The sequence below is a fragment of the Microtus oregoni genome, unplaced genomic scaffold (genome assembly GCF_018167655.1).
Source record: "Microtus oregoni isolate MIOR12 unplaced genomic scaffold, Mior012 000001F_ref0000356, whole genome shotgun sequence".
NCBI lineage: Eukaryota > Metazoa > Chordata > Mammalia > Rodentia > Cricetidae > Microtus > Microtus oregoni.
In genome coordinates, this window is record NW_024543060.1 from 6,562,859 (window position 1) to 6,587,590 (window position 24,732).

Consider the following 24,732-nt stretch of genomic DNA (forward strand, 5'->3'; position numbering starts at 1 on the left):
CTAACCACAGTCCCATGCTTATGTGGGGGTGAGGGGGTGCTGTGGTTGAATCCAGGACTTAACAGAACAAGCAAACTCCCTTACAGTGAGCTAGATCTCTGGTTCCATAGTCCCATGTGTAATGTTGGGTCAGCCCTAATCATATTACAAAACCCAAATGATCACCCACTACCCTTTGGCTTGCTACCACTCGAATGCAAACTTCCCAACAGGAAGGCTTCAACAGCACCACTTCTTACCCAGTCAGAGACTCTGGTCCTAGTAAGTTCTCCATGGGAAGGGCTTCATGCAGAAATAGAAGGGAATTTCAGGCAACAAGAGTGACGTCAAAGTGATATTCCAACAGGCAGTTTTTGTGAGAGCTTTAATGGCACAAAATGTTTATAGCTACAAGTTACACGTGTTCTGTAAACTGTAAGGAATGACGCAAGTGCTGACGAGACAGACGAGGGATGTGTATCACTCTGGCTCAGTTAATGCCAGGAGCTCCACCAACTGGTTCACTGTGCGGTTCGTCTCATGGCCGAGTCCCCACTTCACTCTCTACTGTAATCGAGTGACTGCCGTACTGTTCTCTGTGCCGCTTTCCTCTTGACTTACAAACATCTGAGCCAGTTTTCAAACTTAAAACGAAGCTTGCTTCTCATTCCAAATTGTAAACAGGAATAAAGCTTTTTAAACATTATCTTAAATTTCAACTCGTGGTTGAATTCTGCTTTGCAATAGGACAATCTGTTTTCATTCAACAAGAATCTGTGTAGGAGCATAAACATCCCGTATGTCAGGGCTGCAAATCAACACCTTACAAGCTCCCTGATGGACAGTTGTGCTGTGACATGTTCCATGATCTTACTGATACTTTCAAAAATGGCGAAATTAAATTTACTTTTAATGTTGAAATAAAATCATACATCCCAGTTCAATGGCACTGCTGACAGGCTGCTCCTGAATTTATCAAGGAGGTGTCTGCCTGGGAGATCACTTAGTGAACGACTCTGCTGCTCGTTCACACAGGAGCACTCAACTGTGCTACAGTTTAGCCTCAGTAGTCTGGCCAATTTGATTCAGGCTTTTCAAAAACAAACAAACAAATAGGCCATCAGATTTACTTTCTTCCTAACGAAATTCAAATACAAACACTTGAAATAAATAAGCGATAAGGTAAATCAAGCGTCACCAGGTTTAAGAGCAAGATAGGAAAAGGGCAAAAGACGCCCATAATCATTTAGACATTAAATGCCAGAAAGAAAATAACTCACAAAAACTACTTTGGATATATTATCTTTCTTAAAGATAAACAGCTATGTTCTTGAAAAATGATAGAAATGTCTTCCTATCTGTGTTACTTTCCATTTCCATGTAACACCAATTTTATAACCCTTTATGTGAGAGAGGAGTTAGTTTCTGCAGACTAGCAAACCCGGTTGCCATATTTATTCAAGTCAACTTGGTACACCATGTAGGTTGCTAGCTTTGAAATTCACAATGGTTCTGCAACTATAGCACAGTCTATATCATAAACAGTAATTATATATAAAACATAGAATCCTTCAGAGTTATGCTATGTTCTGAAATCCAACAGAATCTACTTGAGATAATCTGCAATCCTGATGCCGTCTAACAGTTTGGTCCTAAAGCTTCACATTGTAGAAACAGACAAACAATGTCTGCCATTCAAAGGCTTTTCTGAGTATTGCGGATCATCAGGAGTTTGACAGAACTGAAAAGACAACTGCATGAGAAAGTCACCAGGGCCTGGGAGATCCTAGGGACACACTGGGAAGACCATAGCCAACAACAGGAAGTAAGGGACCACAGAGAATGAATGGCATCTTTCCAGAACTTTGTCAACTGTTTCCACACCCCAGATCTGCTGTGTGAAGTTACACAAGTGTTTGAAATAACTCTGAAGTTACTCTTCAGAGTGTAAAGGCTCCAGGGTGTAAGCAAAGCTTCCTAAAACAAGAAGCCTCTATTAACACCATGAATCAGACTCGTTCCAAGTCTCTTCTGAGAAAAAAAAAAAAAGAAAGAAACTAGAAAGACAAGTAAAGAAAGTCATGAGAAATTCACATGCAGGTAACACATGAAAATACCAAACGCACAAAAATCTCAAAAACAATTTTGTGTATGTCTAGATCTGAGGCATTCCTTAGAAATAAAGATTTTCTATCATAGAAAAGAGAGCATTGCAACATCCTAATGTTAAAATCTGCCAGCATGTTCTATTCTTCTATATCCTATCTGTCACTCATACAGGCTGCCTCCTACGAACTGAAGGCGGAACAGGAGGCTTAGGAAAAGAGCGGCTCCACAGCTGGTTTAAAGTAATTTTTATTGCCCAGGATATATTTTTCCTTATGTCTTGCTTTTTTTTTTTTTTTTGGTTTGGTTTTCTTTTGTTTTTAATAACTATAAATTCAAGCTTAGGGAAGCTTATTTTTGTTCTGGAAAACAAAAACTAAACAAAGCTTTTATAGTACTGTTTGCAAACCTGACCTCATTTAGAAAGAGATGTAGTTGCATGGCTAGAATTCAGCTTCTAGCATGAATGATGTAGGTGTGATTCTGGTGGTACTAAGAGGAAATGATGGTATTGTTGACAAGGTTATAATCTGCTGGTGGCATTGCTGAAAAAAGCCCTTGCAAATTTCTAAACGACAGGAAATTCTGTTAGGAATCTCTAAAGTGTCTTACAGGCCAAAAAGGGAAGAAGGTTAGTAAAATGCCTCAATAGAGTTTGAGTAAAATACTGGATTTGAGAGTTACTGGGATTGGGTATGTAAAAATAGGGTTGTAGGTTGGGGATCATGCTTACAATAGGTCTCAAATTCAAACTACAATACACCACTTCACAGGCCACGCGCATTTCCAGGTGCTTTTCGTTTCCCTCAGTAGGTGCTGGCAGAAGGTGTGCTCAGTCGTTTTCCAATATAGATGCTGAAAGGAAGCAGAGTGTATCATGTTCCATCTATCTCCACAATTACACCAGCCTGGTCCATAGGGTGATCTCTAGTTGGTAAGCATCTGAGAGCCTCAGCGCACTCTTCCCAGACTCCCTGAGCCACCACTCTTTTCTCCCTTCTATCTGTTAAACAAGCATTCTCCCACTGAGCTACAGCCCACTGACTAGCTCAGTCCAGATGATTTCATAGGATTCTGTCTACTCATTAAGTCAGGATTGGAATCACAAGGGCAGTGATGTCAAGACCAGGTAAAGCTAGGAAAAAGAAGCCCTTTCAAAGCCCAAAGCAGTCTTCTCCAGCCCCCACATGTTTCTATTTGGATAAAAGGTTCTATTGCTAGTTCAGATTGAGAGAGAAGGTCATAGACAGTGTTTTTAAGATGGGATCTAACATGACTTTCCAACACCAAGCAAGAAAATGACCCCTTTCACAGCAAAAGCAGAGTGCCAAGGGTAACAAGCAGCAAAATCCTCAATTAGTAGTAGCAATTTTTAAGCCCCTTAAAAACATTCACCTGTAGCAAGAGTTAAACTTAAAGCAACAAAAACAGTTTAAAGATACATGAAAGCAAGAAACACTGCGAGGCCCCCAAACCAAGCTTTCTAAGGTAGATGAAGTGAACAGGTGGCAGATAGTAAGAGTCCTCCCAAGCTCCACAGTGCCTTTCACTCCACTGTCCCGTCTTTACCAGCAGATCCTCTACCAAGGAGACAGGAAAAGATGCCCACACGCCCATGCTCCAGAGCAGGCACTTCCCTCTGCTATGCTGAGCCACTCACAGCAAGATCAGGAATGATCCACTTTCCATGCACCAGACACAGAAAACGACTCACTGGGCATGCTCAGAGTGCATGCAGCAGGTAAGCTAATGCTTATAAACTGAAATCTTTCAGAAGTATATTTTCTTAAATACTCAAATCAAGGGAGAAAAGCCATTAATTGAAAAGACATGCCACAAGTTAATGAATTAAGTAAACATGAGGCTGACTTTAGAATATAAATGCCACAAAGTTAAAAAAAAAAAAAAAAAGGACAGTACCTACAGTAGCCTACCAGCATATTCAAGAATCATCCTCCACAATAGTGTGTTTTACCATCTGGGGGGGAAACCATTTTGCATTTATTCCTACATTTGTATTTAATAACAAATTACAATTAGCTAAATTTTAAATAACTCAGAAAAGTAATCCTGGGCAGTAGTGCCCAAGGAAGGACGCAGGGCAGACGGCTCTTTTCTCCTCAACACCTTGCCACCCACCACCATTAAGTAATGCACTGTCAACAGGGTACTTACCCCAGCCCCAAAGCCAACACATGAGAAAGAAAGAGAGACGGGATGAAGACCTTCAGGAACTCTGCAGAGAAAATGCCCCCTTTCTTCATGGCTCCACTCTTCCTCATGCTTAGAGAGACAGCACGTTTAGGGTGTCTGAAATGGAACTCTCTGGGGAAGAAGACAGGCTGGTTTCAGGACACAAGTGCTGCACGTGTCCTGGGGACTACACAGTCCCACAGACAGGCACATAAAACCCACCGCCAAGACAAAGCAGGACTTACTTGGGTGGGATGTTTTCGGGTCTACTGGACCAGTCTGATACCCAGTCTGCACTTTTCTTCAAAGCCTCAACTTCTTTCTCTCCTTCTACAACTTCTTCTTCTGACTAAAAAGAATTCAAACAATGAGAAGGGAGGAACAAGAGAAAAGCAGGAAAGGATAAACAATTCTTTTAAATACAAAACAAACTAAAGTCATGCGTCTTTATTTAGGAAGCAGCCTATTTTCGGAATGGGCTCAAAACTGCCCTAAGAGCATCCCAGGATGAGAAGTGAGCACGATGGAGGCCGCACTGAAGGACAGGCTGTGCCCTGCAAAAGCCCCCTTCAGAGATGTGAGGAAGCCATGGAGTTGCTGCTGCTGAACCTGAGGATGCACAGTGGGGTTTCACTACGTCCCTCTCAACATTATATTTCCCACACTGTACATAGTTTCAATTGCATTTAATTTTTTAGAACTAGAAAAAAATAAAGAAAACACACCAAAAAAGACATGGAAATAAGTCGATAAAAAAGTTGGCAGAGATGTGGTAAATCATGATGCTGCCAAACACCTGCAAGAGCAGCATCTACTCAAGCTGCTCACATGCCCTGATCTTGACCTTGGTCAATCCCCAAACAGAAACTGCTGCACTCCATTCTACTGAAGAGGGCAGGGTTTATGTGACTTGCTGAGGGCCTCACAGCTGAAGGTAGAGGCCACTGGTTTCCAGCCCAGGTAAGCTGCCCCAAAGGTCCCACTCATAGAACCATGTTTCTCACTTTCTGAAAGGAGATTGCTTTTAAAGAGGAATTAATGAATGTTTCTCAAGATTCTAAAACTAATTTTTTATTGGGGGGAATAATCTATTTTGAAGTGAGTCAGAAGTTAACATCTAATAAATGAAAAATATTCTTTCTATTGCTAGTGAAAACCTGAGATGTCAGGCTAGAAAAAATTGTATTTCCACAAGCTTTTTCTTGTTTTTGGTTCTTTAAGACAGTGTCTTATTCTGTAGCCTAGGCTGACCTGTAATTCACTATGTAGCCCAGGCTGGCCTTTGACCTCCCAAGTGCTGGGGTTCTACACTCAAGCCCGGCAAACTCTCTTTTAAGAGAAACTAAAGGGGTGAGAAATTCCTAAAAATGACACATTAGCTGTATTTATTCAGTCTTGAGACTGTAAGGCTGTGACTCCACAGTGGAGTCACACTACTGAACACTCTGATTCTGACCAACAGGTCAAACACCTGGCCCACTCACGGATACTTTCCACAGCTCCACCTCCTAGTGACTCAGCTGTCTGGGAAGGGAGCTTAAGCCTGGCTCTACACATAACACCCGTTTACTACCAAATCCAGGTCAAAGCTCAGGGGATGTTTGTGTCCCTTTGTCAGCATGGCCCTTATCTAGTTCTGCTGAAGTTGGCAAATTCCACCGAATAGCACAATGCTGCATTTAGGACTGAGCTCTTTCCAGCAGGCACTGAGATTACTCAGAATCATGAGCTGGCTCTCTGGAGTAACCCTGAAGTCATCTCAGGCAGAAACGAATCAGCAGACACAGGGCAAGCGCTGAGCAGCAGCGTTTCTGAGTCTTCAGCCTGCTACAGTCATTCCTTGGATGTTAACTCTGTATCTGTATTTATTATGAGGGGTGGTGCCTGTGTAGAAGCTGTTTTTCTCCTTCCACCATGGGGTGCCAGGGCTCCAATGTGGGGTTGCAACTGAGGTGGTTAGGCCACCTTGATGGCCCTCTGATTCTTTTGGTTTGGTTTCAGCAATGTGGAGACTTAAGCCTAGGGCCTCTGACATGCTAGAAAGACTCTGCCTCAGTAACTGCACGCCAGTCTTATAACAGTATGTTCTGCTTAGTTCCTCCTTGGGCCTCCTAGGATTCTAAGTGCTTCTGGTTTAGTTCAGATTTTTTTGAACAAGTTCATACTTTATCCTTTTCAGAGAAAACAATGTGAGATTTGTGCTCTGAATTTTTCAAGATAATGGAATTTTCTCCAGAGGACTAAAGCAAAGTTACCTTTGGATTCATACAGTTGTTTTAATCCACAAATATATTTCTCAACTTACTTTAATGTTTACTATAGTTCATTTTCTTTATTAATCTTAAACTTGCCAATCCCAGGGTTTTGGGAGAGAGATGGTTAGCAGCCTCACCAAACACTCCATGTTGGCCTCAGGCTTCTTTATAGCCTTGGCTGGCCTTCAGATCTTACAATTCTCAGCCTCCTGAATTCAGAAACTACAATAAAGATCTGAACACATCATGTTTGGCCCATTTTGAGGTTTTGAATCATCTTCCTATAATTAAAAAAATATGGCAAAAGGGCGCCTCATCTAACCATGTACAACTCTGTTCTTCCCTCAACCACCTCAAACAGTCCTGGGAGGTGGGGTGGGTTGCAGCGAGCTGCATGGAATCACACCTGATGGAGATGTATAATCAACTCCTGAGATGGCTAAGGCCTGACCTATGCTATGATCACGCAATGATTATCAGCTGCCTGCATATGCGTGACCCTATGGGCACTGCCCACCTGGCAATCCGGGATTGGCAGCCCATGCCTACTTAAGGGCTGGGAGAGGGTTTGCCCAAGGAGAGAGGAAAAAGGAGAGGTCAAAGAGAGAGAGAGAGAGAGAGAGAGAGAGAGGGGAGAGAGAAAGTGAATAAAGTCCTGGAATAAACTGCAGCAAGAAGAGCTCCGGTGGTCGCGTCATTCCTTGCGGGTCGAGGGTGGCCGTGACAGTGGGTGGGTCTTTATTTTATTACCATTTAATTCTTCATTATCTGGCCCACCTCCAGTTCTCTTTAGGTCTCTAAATAGGGGTATTAAACTGCATGCCTGTATCCATGTACAGATAAACCAGCCTCACAAGACAGAAAGGAGGCTATTTCCAAACACAGCAACTCCATGCTGGGCCCATCCTAAAAAACAATGCCTTCATGGACTATAAGTCTGCATGAGAATGAGTCTATTTCTTGCTACACAGTGGAGTCGCATGGGTCCCATCACCTTTAAGGAAGAGGGACACTGCACTGGTGAGCCTGCTTAGGAATCGCCACACTGGGGCTCTGCAGACCCGTCAGCTCATTCACATGCCTAGTCTCCTGACTAGGGACTGACTCCCCTCAGAGGTCAGCTTCAGTGAAGGACTGGACCACAGGCTCAGGTTTGCTTTCAGTCATGGCTCTAACACTGACTTGCTTAGTCATCATAGGTGATAACCACATGAGGACAAAGTGTCTGTCTCCCCATCTCCCCAGCAGAGTAACATTACCCTGTCCCTCCGCTGGACTGAGAAACTTATTAGCATCAGAACATATTAGTAAGTTCTGGTGTCTTTCCTAACTTCTCTGGGTAAAGCTGGATCATGACATCTCATTTATCACCTCACAGACACACATAAAGAAAATGGACAGCCTCAGCCAGTTCTTCTTAACTTTCTAACAAAAAACTTTCTCATTCATGAAACTCATTTTCCTAAACCCTAGTGACTAGCTTTTCAATTACTTCTTCAGTCTTAAAAATATAAATGCTTTATATACAATATAAAGCATCTACTAATATATCTCCTTTATTTTAAAATTTTTACCCCACAGACCCAACTTTGTCTTTATAGGCATCCAACTACTTGCAAAAACCCATGCTTGTCCCCACTGGTCAGTCTAATAATAACATGGCTTATCCCCTGCTTAAAATCAACCTCAGACTATCAGAATCTCACAAGCTCGCTCTCTCTCGCAGATTTCTTTCCAGTTTTATAATGGCTGCATTCAGTCCTAAGACTGCAGTTAAATTCAGTGACCTCATGGGCCTGATCACACTCATTTTCTTGAGTCAGGGCTGCACACCTAGCTTTCACTGAGCTAGGAGGAGAAATACCCATGGGGGGTGGGGGAAAACGGAGCTCTGAAGGAAAATGAACTCAGGAAAGACTTGGCTCCAGCTGGTGTCTTTCTTTGGACTCCGCACAGCCTGAAACAGCAACTCATGGAGCAAGGATGCAAGGCGCCACTTATCTGACTTCAGAATAAGTTCATAGAGAGCCAGGCGGTGGTGGCGCACGCCTTTAATCCCAGCACTCGGGAGGCAGAGGCGGGCGGATCTCTGGGAGTTCGAGGCCAGCCTGGTCTACAAGAGCTAGTTCCAGGACAGGCTCCAAAGCCACAGAGAATCCCTGTCTCGAAAAACAAAAACAAACAAAAAAGAATAAGTTCATAGAGCTTCCCAACTGAGTAGTACTCTTGAAGACACTCTTTGGAAAATGTCTAAATAAAATCAATCAGACCAAAGACCCCCTACAACAGAGTATCAATTCCCTCCTCTCTTCTGTCCAGGGGATACCTACTTGCCATGAACTTCATGTGCCTTTTTCAAACCAGTTACAGCATCCTGCATATGGCCAAACTCACACACACAAGCCAGAATTTAAACATTTCAGCCATTTATCACCAAGCTTCTTTAGACAACAAAGTGCATCACACAGAGTAAACTAGTATTGCAAGTCTCAGCATGTGAGCAGCTAAAGTGAGCTTAAGTGAGCCAGTGTGGACTGCATGGATTTCCCAGCTTCAGAAAATAGCAAAAGGCAGAGTAGTGAGGTGTGGAGAAGCGGTGCTGTCTTCTGGCAGAAGAGTAGAAGCATGGCACCAGACACACAGCTCCAGCACGGCAGCCTATGCTTATGCCGTGAGGGAACACCACAAATAAGGCATCATCAGTAACTTTCTAAGAGTTGACACAATAGAAAATTCAAGAAACAAGGAATTCCCGTCTTCACTTATTGCCTGTATGCTTGCTGTAGCATCAAGAAGCAGCCTTATACAACTGGTACCAGGCCCAACAGTCAAAGGTCCATGAGCTCACAGACAGAGCTGCACTCTGGGCTACAGACACCGATCTTGTTAGAAAAACACTCCATTGTTAAAATGCAATCAGGCTTGGAGCCCAGCACCCTATTTTAGCCAACAAACTTTAGAGACTCTTGTGTGTTTTCCAAACCAAAACAAAACCCACACCCACCTGAGAGCTATGGTCCCTGCTGGTGTGCATCTCAACATCAAACATGATCTGTCCATCTTCTTGTGGTGAAGGGCTAGGAGAGAAAAAACTTAACATTATTTTTTGTTTTTTATACTTTATTCTTTTGGGCATATATGTTTGTGTGTGCAAGTATTTCCTGGTGCACATGTGAAGGTCAGTGGACAACAACTGGCAGTCTATTCTCCCCTCCCCCCACATAGGCTCCTGGGACTAGAACTCAGGTCATCAGGCTTGGCGCAATCACCTTTACCAACTGAGCCATCTAGCCAGCCTAGTTCAGTAGTTTTAATTCTTGTTTTGTCACATCTTAAGAATGTACTGAAAAACAGAAAATGAAAGTTACAGCAAGATAGCTTTGAAACAGGAGCAAATCTTAAAGTCTATCGAATACCAAAGAAGCAAATCCTATGTTGAAAGTAAGTAGCACAATGTAACGGAGTAATCTTACAGAGAGCTCAGACTCTGTCAGTGGTAATGGTGCCTTCATAGTGACAAGCCACAATATATAACCTGAAGATGTAGAAGCACCACATGTTCTTGTTGTAGTGCTGTCCAATGACGGTGACATGATCTTCAAAATCCAGACTGAGTTCTTTTGTAACAAGTTCCCAAACCTTAGTACAACTGACGACATGCTGGAGGCACCATTCTGACCTTAAAATCCAGCACACAGGCCCCAACACCCACCAAAACAGGAGCAAAGACCTAAGCCATCAAAAACCTAAAGCATATTAATTCCAGGAGCCAAGAAAGTCCCTAAATGTACTAATCTTGCTTTCTAGCTCCTACAGTTTCAATTCTTGTTAACTGAAATGTGCCAACCAGAATGTGGGTTTTGTGCATAAAAGACAAATGGTGAAGGTTGGGGCTGCATGATTTTTGCTAGCTCCCTGTGCGGCCGCTGTCTTTGTGCTGGTAACACGATGTCATCAAGGGCCAGTCTCATATACCGATGACCAGGCCTGACAGTCAAATTGATAGGTCGATAAGCCCACAGAAGTGCTGTTTTCCCTCTGTACTGTGCTGTTGATACCAATCTTGTTAGAGAAAAGCTCCCTTCTTCACTGGTAAGCAGTTCACACCTGAAGATTAGGAATGCCATCAAGCCTGGAGCCCAGCTCCTCTCAGGTTCAGCTGGGGAGCCTGTTAAACCACAGTGATGTATTTGTCCTGCACTGACAGGCAAAGGAGGAGCTCTAGGAATAGGTCCACACTGCGCTTTTAGAAACTGCTTGGGACGGCAGGATACAACACAAAGTAAGGCATGCTGGGATATCTTTTAACCACCACGGCAGTGTCTGTCCTAGAACTCAAAGTCCCAAGTGCCTCTCTGGAGTGCTGGGATTAAAGGTTTGTACCATCACACCTGACACGGGATAACTTTTAAACAAAACATCTTTAAAACAGGCTAGGCCTGGTGGTGTAGTCTGAAATCCTAGCTATTCTAGACCCTGGGGCAGAGAATTTTCAAGTTCATTGCCCAGGCTATAGGGCAAGTTTAAACCCAGCCTGTGCAACTCAACAGGACAGTTCCAAAACCAGAGTCACAAGAGGGCTGGAGATGCAGTCAGCAAAGCAGCTCTTGCCCAGCACGCTAGAGGCACTGTGTTCAGTACTCAGCACCAAGACCAGAAAGTAGGGGGGAAGAGAAGACAAAAAGGAAAGGGGAGAGAAGAGAACATGTCCATCAGCTGAGGTTATATCTAACAATCCTAGGAACTCCTCCACTGATAAGAAACACTTCCCATCACTTCAAACACAAGTCAAATCACACGAATCTTGAAGCCCCTTTTCTGTTGTACTGGAATGCTATGCATGTCTGGTGTATACATGTGTGTGCAGGTGTAAGTGCATGTCCTTGTGGAGTTAAAAGTGACTCTCATTTACTTTCCTCTATTGTTCTCCATCTTATTTTGTGAGGTAGTGTCTCTAGCTGGACCTGGAACCCACTGTCTCACTGAGATTAGATGGCCAGGAAGTCCCTCTGCTATTCCTCTTCACATTCAGGAACCAGAACTAAGCTGACCCCGGGAAGATGAAGTCATAGTTCATCACACACATCATTGTCATCACAAGCTAAACAGGATGCCCAACAAGCAAACGACTTCTTAGCACCCTGGGAACAACAGACTCATGTACACACAGTACCAATGATCAGGCTCATGCATGCACATGTACAAAAATAGGCTACAGAGGACAGAAACACCAGAAACTCAGAGAAAGCTCTAGAAATCCTTCAGCAAGTCCCTAGATATAAAACTTTATTCTGGCTGGGCATGGTGGCACACACCTTTAATTGCAGCACTCAGGAAGCAGAGGCAGGCAGATCTCTGTGAGTTCGAGGGCAGCCAGGACTATGTACAGACTAACAAGCAAACAAAACTACTGAAAAACAGCCTAATGCTGCAGCCTCCAGAACTGATGGCAACTGTCCAGAAAGAACCATGTGCTCACTTCTGCTTGTGACAGGAGACATGGCAACAAGGCAGAGATAACACGGAGGTGGGGCAGGATGCTCACTGTGCCCAAAAGCCATCGGACCTGTCTTCCAGCTGCCTTAGAGACAGAACTGGGTCATAAGGCATGCGGGAAGGTCAGATGTGGTTTAACTTCTTCCTCTATTTTCTCAGACGCTAACCATGTGCTATAGACAAAATTACTCCTGTAGATATAACCTACCCTGCTTCTCCCATTTTTAAATGCCCCTCAATCTTCCCATGCACGCGCAACTTCACCATGGTGAATCATCAGCCAGCTACAAATGAGCCAGACCATTGTGGCATCGAGCATCCTATGAGGCTATCACCCTGCAGGGAACTTCTCACTACTTTTGGAGATGGGTTATCATTATGTATTGTTATGTAGCCCAGGTAGACCTTCAACCTATGGCAATCCTCCTGCTCAGCCTCTTGAGTGACGAGACCATAGGCATGTCTTACCTATATTCAGCATTACAATTGTTTTTTTTTAAATATTTGTTTATTTATTATGTATACAACATTCTGTCTGTGTGTATGCCTGCAAGCCAGAAGAGGGCACCAGACCTCATTACAGATGGTTGTGAGCCAGCATGTGGTTGCTGGGAATTGAACTCAGGACCTCTGGAAGAGCAGTCAGTGCTCTTAACCTCTGAGCCATCTCTCCAGCCCCCAGCCTTATAATTGTTAATGTTATTTAATACCTAGTCTCTCAGGAAGTTACAGGGAAAAAAAGGCTCGGATGAAAGTTAATGAACCACTTGTTATCCTTTCCTTTCTACATCTTTCTGTATATTTACTCCTCAGTTTTCCAGAGGCAAAGAGCCATGCAGTGAGATGTAAGTAACATTTTCTCAGAGGGAATGCATGGACCTCACTCAGCACACTGCTTATTGAGAGCCACACAGACATGGCTGGAACCTCCATCAACTTGCAGGTCCTGTGAGCAGAGCATTTACTGAGTGCCCCATGTGTGCCAGCCTGTTACTGTGAAGGGTGCAAAAAGGCCACATGGCTCTACCTCTGGCTGCCTAGAGAGGGAGAGAGAATGTTACTGTGACTCACGACCTCAAAAACAAAGGAAAATGGGAAACTCAGATTAACTCTGTAAGTTTACATTAATGATGCTAAATTTCATTTTGATTTTGAAATTGCATTTAGTTTGTGTGTGTGGATGTGCATGTGGAGGCCAGGAGACAATTTGAGGAAGTCAGTTCTCTCCTTGCTCCAAGTGAGACCCAGGATGAAATGCAGGTCTACAGAACTTAGCAGCAAGTGCCTTTATCAGCTTAGCCATCTGTTGGCCTGCTACTCAATTTGAAACTGATCAACATCTGAAAACAATTCAGTCTGAGAATAAAAATGACAATGGGGGAAGGGTGACAGTGAGCACTCAGGTGCCTATCCATTAGCTATTGGGTTTTTAATTTTTCTTGAGACATGATCTCACCATAAGGTCCTGACTGGCCTGTAACTCGAGATGTAGACCATGTTGGTCTTGAACTCACAAGTCTCTGGCCTAGCTATAGTTTAAACATGCATGGTACAATAAATCTGGAGGCCTATTCTCTTAATGACTACTTAAGCAAATGAGCCTTCTCCTCATGAAAATTACCTTCCTACCCACTTAACTCCTGAGTTACACCATCAGCCTTCACATACCTGTCACAGTGAGAGCTGCCTCTTGAGCTGCTCTGTCCCGACTCATGCTGTGCGTCCAGAAGGATCTTCTCCATGTCTCCATTGTGGATTGAGGAAGAGGAAGGGACGTGCTCCAGCCCCCCATTCTTCCCGTTGCCATTATCATTGCCATTGCTGCTGTTCATAGGTAGCTCCACCCAGGAACCTGTTGGACAGGTCAGATAACAAGTCATAACCACAGTGGGGCTGAAATCCCTCCTGTGCACACAGATGTCCATATGCTGAGTTCAGATAAGAATTCTGACTCGACTCAAACTGAAGCCAAAGTATTCTGAAGAAAATAAACACACAGAAAGTCAGAATCCATGTTGTTCTGCTCCCAAAGGAACTCATGCATTAAACCTGCCCAGAAGGTAGAAATCTAAAATTATAGAAGACGGGCTTTCCTGCCAATTTTTTTTTTTCTGGTTAAAGCTTAATTTGTGTCCAATCAACACTTTGGTGAAAACTCGGGCTCTTCTTCAAAAACGATATGCCTCTTCCTTTACTAGACAGGCATCACCTTTAACACCTCAGTTACACACACACGACTTGCCATGGGTGCCACAGGATTTGCACCTAATTAAATCACCAGATGACTTAGCAATGTCGTACAGCCCATCTTAACAGGATGACAGCTGTCTCCTAACTAACACAAACTGAAAAGTTCCTAAAGTAAAACCAAAATTTAATCAAAAAGTTCTCAATTTGTTCCCAAACCCAGAGCATGCATTAATACAGCTGGTCCTTGAAGAAACCAAATAAAATTAAAAATTGGGGTGGAGGGAGACCACCAATGTGTCTCCCCTTCCCCCACTACACTTTTAAGTTTTCTCTTCCACGCTGAACATACCTTATCAGGTTGTTCCTTCCCTTTTCTCTCCCAGGACCTCTACTTCCTAGGGTTTTCATTAAGTCCTGAGTGTGTGGAGGAGGGAGAAGCCACTGCAGATGGGCTACAGAGAAGTTTGGGATAAATAGTTGAAGGGGGTGGGACCATAGGAAAAGGGGGCGGGCCTTTCTAAGACGCATGTTCTTGAAGATTCTTATTGGTCCAATAAGCTCAATAAGCATCAGTAACACTGGCCAATTAATCAACTTCTCAGAAAAGACATCCTCTACATCCCTTCTGCACAGCACTTCACTTTAGGAAGTGTGACCAACAGCCAGGCAGTGCTCAGACCTGCACTTGGGAGTGGAGGCAGGATGACTGATGATCAAGAGCCAGTCTGAGTCTGACTTGGGCTATGAAAAAACATACAAAATCCCTCCCAAACCAAAACCTTACACCTCCAAAATGTAACCAAGCAGGTGAGCATGGCCAAATCTCTAAATCCTTAGCAGATTCGTCAGAATGGCCAAACAACACCTCAAACCCTAATGCACTCTAAACGAGGCAGTGACACCAGATCCAGCAGGAGGGTGAGCTCACCTGAGGGACAAGTTCACATGCCTAGCTAGGAATGGGACTCCCGGCACTTTAACCCTTCTCGTCCTCCATCTCATCAGTCAACAGAGCTGGTAACAAGAGGGGATCTACTCCCCAGAGCTGTCAGAACTACCCAGCAACATCAACAACCAGCAAACAGCAGACACTCACTTATATGTTATGGAGTTAGTATCTGTTGCTAAAGAGTTGCCCTGTCCTCTCCATTAAAGGCAGCCCACCCCCCAGCAGTCCTGAAATCACCAATTAATTCCAAACAACAAAGGCACACAACAGCACCTGGCCTCATTCTACACCTACGTGAAGATGGGCATGGCTGAGAACACAGGAAGAAGAGCAAATAAAACCAGAATCACTAGAGAGATCTAGTTTAATTAAATATTCAGAGTGCTCCTGGAGTGGGTACAAATGTGCCAGAGCACATCTAAATTTAGAGATCTGTAAAATATTCTAGATGGAGGGACAGAGAGAATAAACAATCTTTCCCTATTCCCACTGCTTCTAGGGTTTTCAAATGTCTATTAAAACCAATGGGCTTGGTTCTTGTAGACAGACAGCCCAATGCACAAAATAAACAAAACCAAAGCCCAGGGCTGCTCTGGCAGGAGCACTAAGGACCAAGGGTTCCAGACAGGACAACCAACATGTGCTTAGAGAATCTAATCAAAGAATGGTGCCCACAGAACCTGGGTTTGTGCTCCTCACTTCACTGAAGGAATTCCAAGCCCACACCAACTCTATTTTCTGCATTAAACGTAAACAGTTGCTACCCTAACATTAGGAACTTGAGAAGACACACCTAGAAAGGCTTAAAAGTGACTCCTGCTGTGCCTGCAACAGTGGGGAATACAATGCCCCCATTCCCACCATAAAGTAGAATGTATTGGAGTGGCATATACCAGCGCCACAGTTAACAGCGCAGCTGAAGTTACACCCCATACTAATGCTTACAGCTTATACCCAGTCAGGTGCCTTAGCCTCTGTGTCTTAGTTGCCTTATCTGTAAACAGGGATAACAGCTATATCTATTTTAAAAAATTACAGCTGGGTGGTGGTGGTGCACACCTTTAATCCCAGCGTTCTGGAGGCAGAGGCAGGCGGATCTCTGTAAATTCGAGGCCAGCCTGGTCTACAAGAGCTAGTTCCAGGACAGGCTACAAAGCTACAGAGAAACCCTGTCTCGAAAAAAAAAAAATTAAAATAAGAAAATATAAAAAATAATTAAGATGGTACAAATAACGCACACAGAAAACTACAGAGAATTAATTGCCACATACAGATCAGTCACTATGGTAAGTATTCTTCAAAATCACTGGATTACGAAAGTATGTTCCTTGAACACAGAAATGTCAGCACATAAAACTAAGACTCAGGGCAGGAGGGGTGGCTCAGCAGTTCAAAGCACGGGCTGCTCTTGGAGAGGATCCAGGTTCAGTTACCAGCACCCACATGGAGGCTCACAGCCATCTGTAACTCCAGTTCCAGAGGATCCCATACCTTCTTTCTGGAACCCTTGGGCACCAGGCACATGCAAACAAAACACTCACACATAACTCTTTTTTTAATCTTAAAAGCAAAATCCTAATAATTATTCTCTCCTTCCTATTTCTAGTGCCTTGTTTTGTTGTTTTTCTGGTGCCGTGGACTTGAACACAGGTGCAGCAGGCCTATTAAACAGGTACTCTAACTCTGTGTATATAAGCAAAGCTTTGATTTTGATTTTCTGGGAATGTCTCATGTAGCCCAGGGATATTTCAGCATCCCACATTGTGTCTGCTGGGAGTATAGGACTGCACACCACTACACCTGGTTCCCATTCCTATGTCCAGAGGAAATCACTTTGAATAGTTGTACACGGAAATTTCTGCAAGTTTATTGTTTTTCTTATGAAATATTTTTTGGGGGCTGGAGAGATGGCTCAGCAGTCAAGAACATTGGCTGCTCTTCCAGAGGATCTGGGTTCCCAGCACCCACATGACAGCTTATAACTTTCTATAATACCAGTTCCCGGTATTACAGACATACATACATACAGACAGACATATATACAGGCAGAACACCAACGTACATAAAATAAAAATTAAAAAAATTAAAGAAAATTTATTTATTTATTTATTTATAGTTTTCTGAGACAGGATTTCTCTATGTATCCCGGGTTGTCCTACAACTCACTCTGTAGACAAGGCTGGTCTCAAAAGAAAAAATTGTTTTGTTTTTCGAAGACAAGGTTTCTCTGTGCAACTGTCCTGGCTGTCCTGGAATTCACTTTGTAGAGCAAGATGGCCTGAAACTCACAGAGATTCACTTGCCTCTGCCTCCTGAGTGCTGGGATAAAATAATTGTGCCATTACTGCCCAGCTGAAAAAAATTCAAATAAACAACTGGAATTGTACTGTATATATGGTCCTCTGTGTCATGGTTCTCAACCTGTGGGTCATGACCCCATTGGGGCCGTATATCAGGCAGCCTGCATACCAGATATTTACACTATGATTCATAACAGTAGCAACATTACAGTAATGAAGTAGCAAGAAAGGATTTTATGGTTGGGGTTCACCACAACACGAGAAACTGTGTTAAAAGGTCACCATTTTAGAAAAGTTGAGAACCACTGACCGACCAAATATCGATTTGCACTTAAAATTCTGATGTGCCTTTCAAATGTTAGTATGTGCGCATTCCTTTGAATATTCTGAATCTCATTTTAAAATTTTCTTTTACAATTTCATGTGTATGGGTGTTTGGTCTGCATGATGTCTGCACCACATGGATGCCTGGTGCCTGTGAAGGGTGTCAGAGCCCCTGTGAACTGGAGTTAACAGTCACGAACCCCATATGGGTGCTAGGAATCAAACCTGAGCCTCTTAAGAGCAGTCAATGCTCTTAACCATTGAGAATTCACTCTCCAGCTACTTAGAATCTCACTTTCCATAAAGACAGCACATTTTTAACCATTATCTAATGACAATGCTTAGTAGTTAGCCAGAAGACTATATTCCAAATATTTTATTATGCTGAGGGCTTGAGGAAACATTCTGAAAGGTTATCTGGCTATATGTAACAAAAGTCTTTAAAAGTTATTCTTAACTCAGCAGCAGTCTTTTAGAGACAATTTAAGTATGTGTGCATGTGTATCTGTATGATTGCGTGTATGTATGGAGGTCAAAGGTCACCCTCAGGCAGTTCCTCCTTGTTTTCTGGGACCGGATTTCTCACTGACTTAAAAGTTGATAATTAGATAATGCTGGCTAGCCAGCAGGCCTTCTTGCTGGGATCTACCCATCTCTGCCTCCCCAAAGCCAAGATCTCAAGTGTGGAGCATCATGCCTGGTATAGGCTCTCGGGAACTCAAATCCTCATGCTTGCAAGCATTTCAATGATGGAGCCATCTCCCTGACCCCAGAAATACTCTCTATGGAAGCATGCATAGTCACAGGGAAAGTTAGGTACACATTCCTTATAAGGAATCCTGTAATCTTGGCTGCAGGATCCAAGGCAGAAGGGTTGCTACAAACTCAAGGTCATCCTTGGCTGCACAAGAAGACCAAGTCTTAAAGCAAAACTAAATAATCTGGTGTTGATAACAGAAATAAAAACTTTGTTTGTTTGTTTGTTTGTTTTGGTTTTTCGAGACAGGGTTTCTCTGTAGCTTTGGAGCCTGTCCTGGAACTAGCTCTTGTAGACAAGGCTGGCCTCAAACTCACAGAGATCCTCCTGCCTCTTCCTCCTGAGTGCTAGGATTAAAGGAATACACCACCATGCCCAGCTAGAAATAGAAACTTTTAAAACATTAACTTTATCTTCTGAATATGAGACAAAAAAAGGAAACAGGTGGAGGGGCTCGTTTCTTTTATTACTGTCTTTCACTACAAGCCTAGGCTGCCCTGGAACCTCACTCTAGGTTACCTTAGGCCACGATCTTGCTTCAGCCTTCCCAGTGCTAGGATTATGTCTTAACAGACAAACAACACACATTCTCTCCACCTAAATTGCTCATTTACAATCAGGTCCTCTTAATGTGCTAACTCGGCCCAAATCCTCACAAAGTCCCCTCTTACTTGGAAAAGAAACACTGTAAAGATTTCATGTCATCCAAGAAACACACAAAGGAAACCACCTCCAGTCAGTACTCTTCTTGGCATGCAAGCTTTTAAGAAAGAGCCAAAGCTATCATTGTCAAAGAACTGTTTACATGTTGGAAGTGCACAAAGCCATGCTGACTTATTTTCTAGTTGAAATCTTCTAGAATGGCAGAAGTGGGCACACAAGTTCCTGACCAGTAACTGATCGGCTTGCAGACCCTAAGTGTCCACCAACAATTAAATCCTTACATATCACAGGAAACAGTTATTTTCTTCCAACTTTTCAAGGCTTCTGATGTCACTGGAACAGTTAGGGGTCCTCCAAGCCTTTCTTCTGCCTGCTTGTTTCAGGTACTTAATGCTAGGACCCCAGGTAACCCTGTAACAGTCCCCAGCATTCTTCTGCGCTGTAGGCACAACACACTACAGACTGGAAAGGCAGTACCACAGCCCAAACTTCTTACCAGGGGAACAGCAAGGGCACTGTCTGTGAAGAGTTGTCAAAAGGAAAGGCAGTAACTCCAATTACACAAGAATTACAATACTCTGATGTTCCTTATGACATTTCTGTAGTGTGTCTCACTCATCCCCTGAGAAACTTGACAGTTTTCTTAATCAGAAAAGTGACTGGAAACATTCTTTTAACTTTGGGAGAAGTTTGGGTTTTGTCTTCCAATTTGTAATAAAACTGAACAGTCCCGCCACAGCAGTAAACAACAGAATCGGAGAAAAGTTTCGCTGTTCCATATGCATCAACAATTTGGGCTGGAAAGATAGCTCAGCTGATAGGAGCATACACTGCTCTTACAGAGGACCAGAAGTTTTTTTTCGAGACAGGGTTTCTCTGTGTTAACAGCCCTAGCTGTCCTAGAACTAGCTCTGTAGACCAGGCTGGCCTCGAACTCACAGAGATCCTCCTGCCTCTGCCTCCAGAGTGCTAGGATTAAAGGCATGTGACACCACCACCCAGCCTAGAGAACCAGAGTTTGAGTCCCAAACCCTCAGTTTGTATTCTAGCTCCCAAGGATCCAACGCCCTCTTCTGGCCTCTATGGGTATCTGTACTTGATACATAGGTAATTTAAAATAATCTTTAAGAAATTTCAATATTTGCTATTAAAACTCTGCTGTGGGGCCAGGTGGTGGTTAGCGCACGCCTTTAATCCCAGCACTCGGGAGGCAGAGATAGATGGATCTCTGAATTCGAGGCCAACCTGGTCTACAAGAGCTAGTTCCAGGACAAGCTCCAAAAGCTAGAGAGAAACCCTGCCTCGAAAAACAAAACAAAAAAAACCCTCTGCTGTGGGGCTGGAGAGATGACTCAACAGTTAGTTAAGAGAAGAGTCTGCTCTTCCAGAGGACCTGGGTTTGATTTCCAGCATGACATAGAGCTGACTACAACCATCTGCAACTCCAGTACCAAGAATCTGATGCCCTCTCCTGGCCCCGGTGGGCACCAGGCAAGAACACGGAGTACATGCATACATGCAGGCACATCCATACAAAAATCCCTCTGCCATGACCCTTAAACTAAAGACAAAAATCTCAAGCCAGAAATAATCTGCATTCATTTCAGCTCCTGTTTTCGACAATTGTGGAACTGCAGCCAGCAAAATACTTGGACTTATCAGGAATTCAGATAGTATTAGATGCCTGAATAAGTTGTTTCACTTAGCGCCTTAAAAAAAAAAATCACTCAGCGAAATCAATAAAGCTTGTTTTGTTCAACTCAGGGCTATGTGATGAGCTTTAGAAGGCAGACAAAAGAAGAGGCAAGGCCAATAGTTAAACCTGGCATCGCTCAGCAGACCTCTGATGACTCTGAGAAGTGCAGCCTGGCCCCGGTATAATATTTTCTGTCTAGCAGACTTCTCAAAGAACATCTGGTATCACATGGAGGCTGGGGCTTCACCTGCTTCTGTAAGAACCACTAAAAAAGAAGCAGAAATGAGCATGCCCAACACAAGAGAAGGATCCTGAAAGCTTCATGGGGACTCAAAACAAGAGCCACCGCTTCTACAAGTAACACAGACCAGGGATCTCTTTAGCCTAACCATTTCTAAAAATGTACGCTAAAGATGGGTAAAAAAAAATCTAAATCCTGTATTATGTGATATGAGTAACATTTGATTACACATTGACTAACTCTTTTTTAAAGTCAGCATTTAGAGACGAGGCCTATCAAAAAGATGGGACAGGGCAGAACACCTTAAAATATCTTATTTCTTTTTATTTACTTTTTTTTTTTTTTTTGGTTTTGTTGCTTCCTGAGACAGTCTTACTCTGGGGCCCATGACAGTGCTGGAATGACAGATACGTGCCACTACAATGGGCGAAGATAAATGTTCTTCCCATCCTGGAGGCTGAGCAACAGCTCTTACCAAACTGTTCTGGCTACGCCTGAAGCACCCCTCTTATGAAAGACACTGCCTGACCTTTAAGTTTCCAAATGGCTTTTAAACTTCGTCTCGCCATATGCCAACCCCCCCACTACCTCTTTCATAAGACACGAAGCACATACAGAAAGGTTGGGCAAGAAGGACAGTCGATCTCCCAACAGGGGACACTCTGGGGACAAGATGTCTGTTAAAGGGCACTACACTTGACTGCAACTCCATCCTGACCGGCAGCCTTCAACTGCCAGTGCCTCTGCCCTGCGTCTGTTGTGTTGTTTACTGTATTTCCTGAAGTCCACTGCCGACACCTGATGGTGTGATCTGAGGGGATGTGCTGGGCACTCAATCCATTTAACACAAAAGCAGCACTCGAAAAGTCCCTGATATGGTGGCTGTCGTGCCAGAACTTGGGAGGTGGAAGGCAGGAGGATCAGGAGTTCAGAGCATCACCAGCCACACAGCGAGTTCGAGGCCAGCCTGGGCTACATGAGACTGTCTCAAAACAGAAAAGTAGTAAAATAAACTAAAAATTCATGGTTAACCACAACAATAAAAAAATTAACTTAAGAAACTTTGGAAATTTTCAGGAAAAAAAGGGGGGGGGCGGAACAAGCACCCTACACAAAACTTCAGTGACCCCTGGACTGGCGTGGGGAAGCAGGCGAGCCCCGCACACCTGCGCTGTCGCACGTCCACCCGCCACGCCCGGCCGGCCGCGTCCATCTCCTGGCGTCCCCGCCGCACGTCCCCAGACCCGCTCCGCCCGCCAGCTCCAGCCCGCCGCCCTCAGCTGCGCGCGCCGCCCGCCCGCTTCCGACGCCCGCCGCGACCCTAAGCCTCAGCGCCCAGAGCGCAGGCCGCGAGCCAGCGCCGAGCGCCTGCTCCTGAGCGGAGCACGCCGCTGTCAGTCACACGCGCAGCCTCGGCCTCGACCAATGGCGCTGCCGTCTGCTCCCGCCCCCTCCCGTCCCGCACGGCGGCGGCGGCGACCGAACGGCTCCTCCTCCCCCATCCCTCCGCCGAGCCCGGCGGCCCCGCGCTCACTGTTGAGGCCGGCGGGCGGCGGCAGGGGCTGCTCCCCTTCCTCGCAGTTGTTGTTGTTGTTGTGCAGGGGTGGCGGCGGCTCAACTAAGTGAGACATGGTCAGGAGACTGGGAGCGCCGCGGCCGCAGCACGACAGTATCCGGCTCTCGGGCAGCAGCAACACAACAAGTCGAGTCCCCCCGCCCCCTTTTCTGCGCCTGCGCAGTCCCTCCCCGCGTGACATCAGGACCCTCCCGGACCACGTGATGACAACACAGGGGGCGGAGTCTGGGCGGGAGGGGGCGTGTCCGGTTCGGGCTGGGGCGGGGCATTCGAGGGCTGGTCCGGACCTGCGGGTGTGGGAGTAGCGCTGACACCTGCGCCGGGAACGAATTCCTGACAGTCGCACTAAGTAAGCCAGGAGGGCTGAGCTAAGCAGTTGGCGTCTTGTCGAGCAGAGGGAGGGAAGTGCACCCCGGAAGCGCGGGGCATGAATGGAGCCCCTCCCACGCCTGCAGCGTATACGTAAGAACTCAAGCCTGGCTTTAAAGAAGCAGAAAACCCTAGTTCCTCCCCTTGGTGAAACATCTATCCCTGCCTCCCACAGGACACCACGTGAAGTACCTTGGAGCGAATCACCTTGCTGGAATTTCTGAAATTTTAATTGCAAAGATAACATACGATCCTAGTGACGAAGAATCAATAATAGCTGGGCGTGGTGCACACCTGTCATTCCAACCCTCCAGCAGGCTGAGGCAGGAGGATAGCGAGTTCCCGGCAGCCTAGGCTATACACCAAGCCCTTACCTTCTCAGTGGTGGCGCACGCCTTTAATCCCAGCACTCGGGAGGCAGAGGCAGGTGGATCTCTGTGAGTTCGAGACCAGCCTGGTCTACAAGAGCTAGTTCCAGGACAGGCTCCAAAACCACAGAGAAACCCTGTCTCGAAAAACAAAAACAAACAAACAAACAAACAAAACAAAGACAAATTAAAAAGCAAACAAAACAAACAAACAAAAAGATTTACCCAAACCCTGACGCTGGCCGGTCTGTGAAGGTGCTTGCCTCTAACCCCAGCACCCGGGAGGCAGAGGCAGGTAGATCTCTGTGAGTTCGAGGAGGCCAGCCTGGTTTACAAGAGCTAATTCCAAGACAGGCACCAAAACTACAGAGAAACCTTGTCTCTAAAAAAAACAAAAACAAAAAACCCTGACACCTATCTCTGGAAATGACCTACATCTTATATGCTCCCGACTCTGTTACTTAATGTTCCTAAATACTCCAACATTGTATCTTTGCCAAGTTTCCTTGATCCTATTTTTGTATAGGAAAATTTCTCTCAATAGGTACTTGTCTTTTGTTTCAGTCTGCAGGAGTTGAGATTTTTCAAGTACTTGTCTTTTTTTTTTTTTTAAATGGTCTGGGAATATCCACACACCATTTTTTTTCCCCCAAGACAGGGTTACTCTGCTGTGGAGCCTATCCTGGAACTAGCTCTTGTAGACCAGGCTGGCCTCCAACTCACAGAGATCCGCCCGCCTCTGCCTCACAAGTGCTGGGATTAAAGGCGTGCGCCACCACCGCCCCTCCACACACCAAGTTATTAAAGCTAAGACTAACCAGAGAGATGGCTCAGCTGATAAAGGTGCTTGCTGTACAAACTTGGTACTGAGTTCTTTCCCCCAGAACTCAGGGTAAACGGAAAGCTAACTCCACAAAGTTGTCCTGTGACCTCCACATATGCCCCATAGCATGTGCCCTCCCCCTATGATCACACACACACACACACACACACACACACACAATTTAAGATTTTTTTCAAATTATACAAGTGTGTGTGTGTTGGAGTGGAGGTACTTTTAGAGGTCAGAGGTATCAGATCGTGCTACCACTAGACTTCCTGGAAGCTATGAGCCACCCCACTGGGGTGCTGAAATCAAATTCAGCTCCTAAGAGTGGTACATGCTCTAAACTGCTTCATCATCTCCTGCCCCATTAGTAATAACTTTTTGTTTATTTGTTTGTTTTTCAAGACAGGGTTTCTCTATAATTTTGGAGTCTGTCCTGGAAGT

The 24,732-nt window shown here is 44.6% G+C and overlaps 1 protein-coding gene across 5 annotated transcripts; it reads right to left on the minus strand.

Annotated features, from left to right (window-relative positions):
• Positions 1-349: 349 nt before the first annotated feature.
• Positions 350-22,885, minus strand: Bnip3l (BCL2 interacting protein 3 like). 5 transcript variants are annotated; one of them, XR_005975978.1, is made up of 7 exons: positions 22,684-22,885; positions 13,698-13,881; positions 9,538-9,610; positions 4,524-4,627; positions 4,261-4,410; positions 4,006-4,063; positions 350-2,940 (listed from the first exon to the last, which is right to left on the minus strand). XR_005975978.1 is itself a non-coding variant. In XM_041669849.1 (7 exons), exons 1-6 carry the CDS (start codon positions 22,778-22,780, stop codon positions 4,057-4,059), a joined length of 615 nt encoding a protein of 204 aa, XP_041525783.1. In that variant the 5' UTR covers positions 22,781-22,885; the 3' UTR covers positions 350-2,940; positions 4,020-4,056. The 5 variants fall into 5 exon arrangements, 4 of the variants coding, with proteins under 4 accessions (XP_041525783.1, XP_041525776.1, XP_041525764.1 ...); XM_041669849.1 differs by having other exon boundaries at positions 4,020-4,063; XM_041669842.1 differs by having other exon boundaries at positions 4,010-4,063.
• Between the last annotated feature and the right edge of the window lie 1,847 nt (positions 22,886-24,732).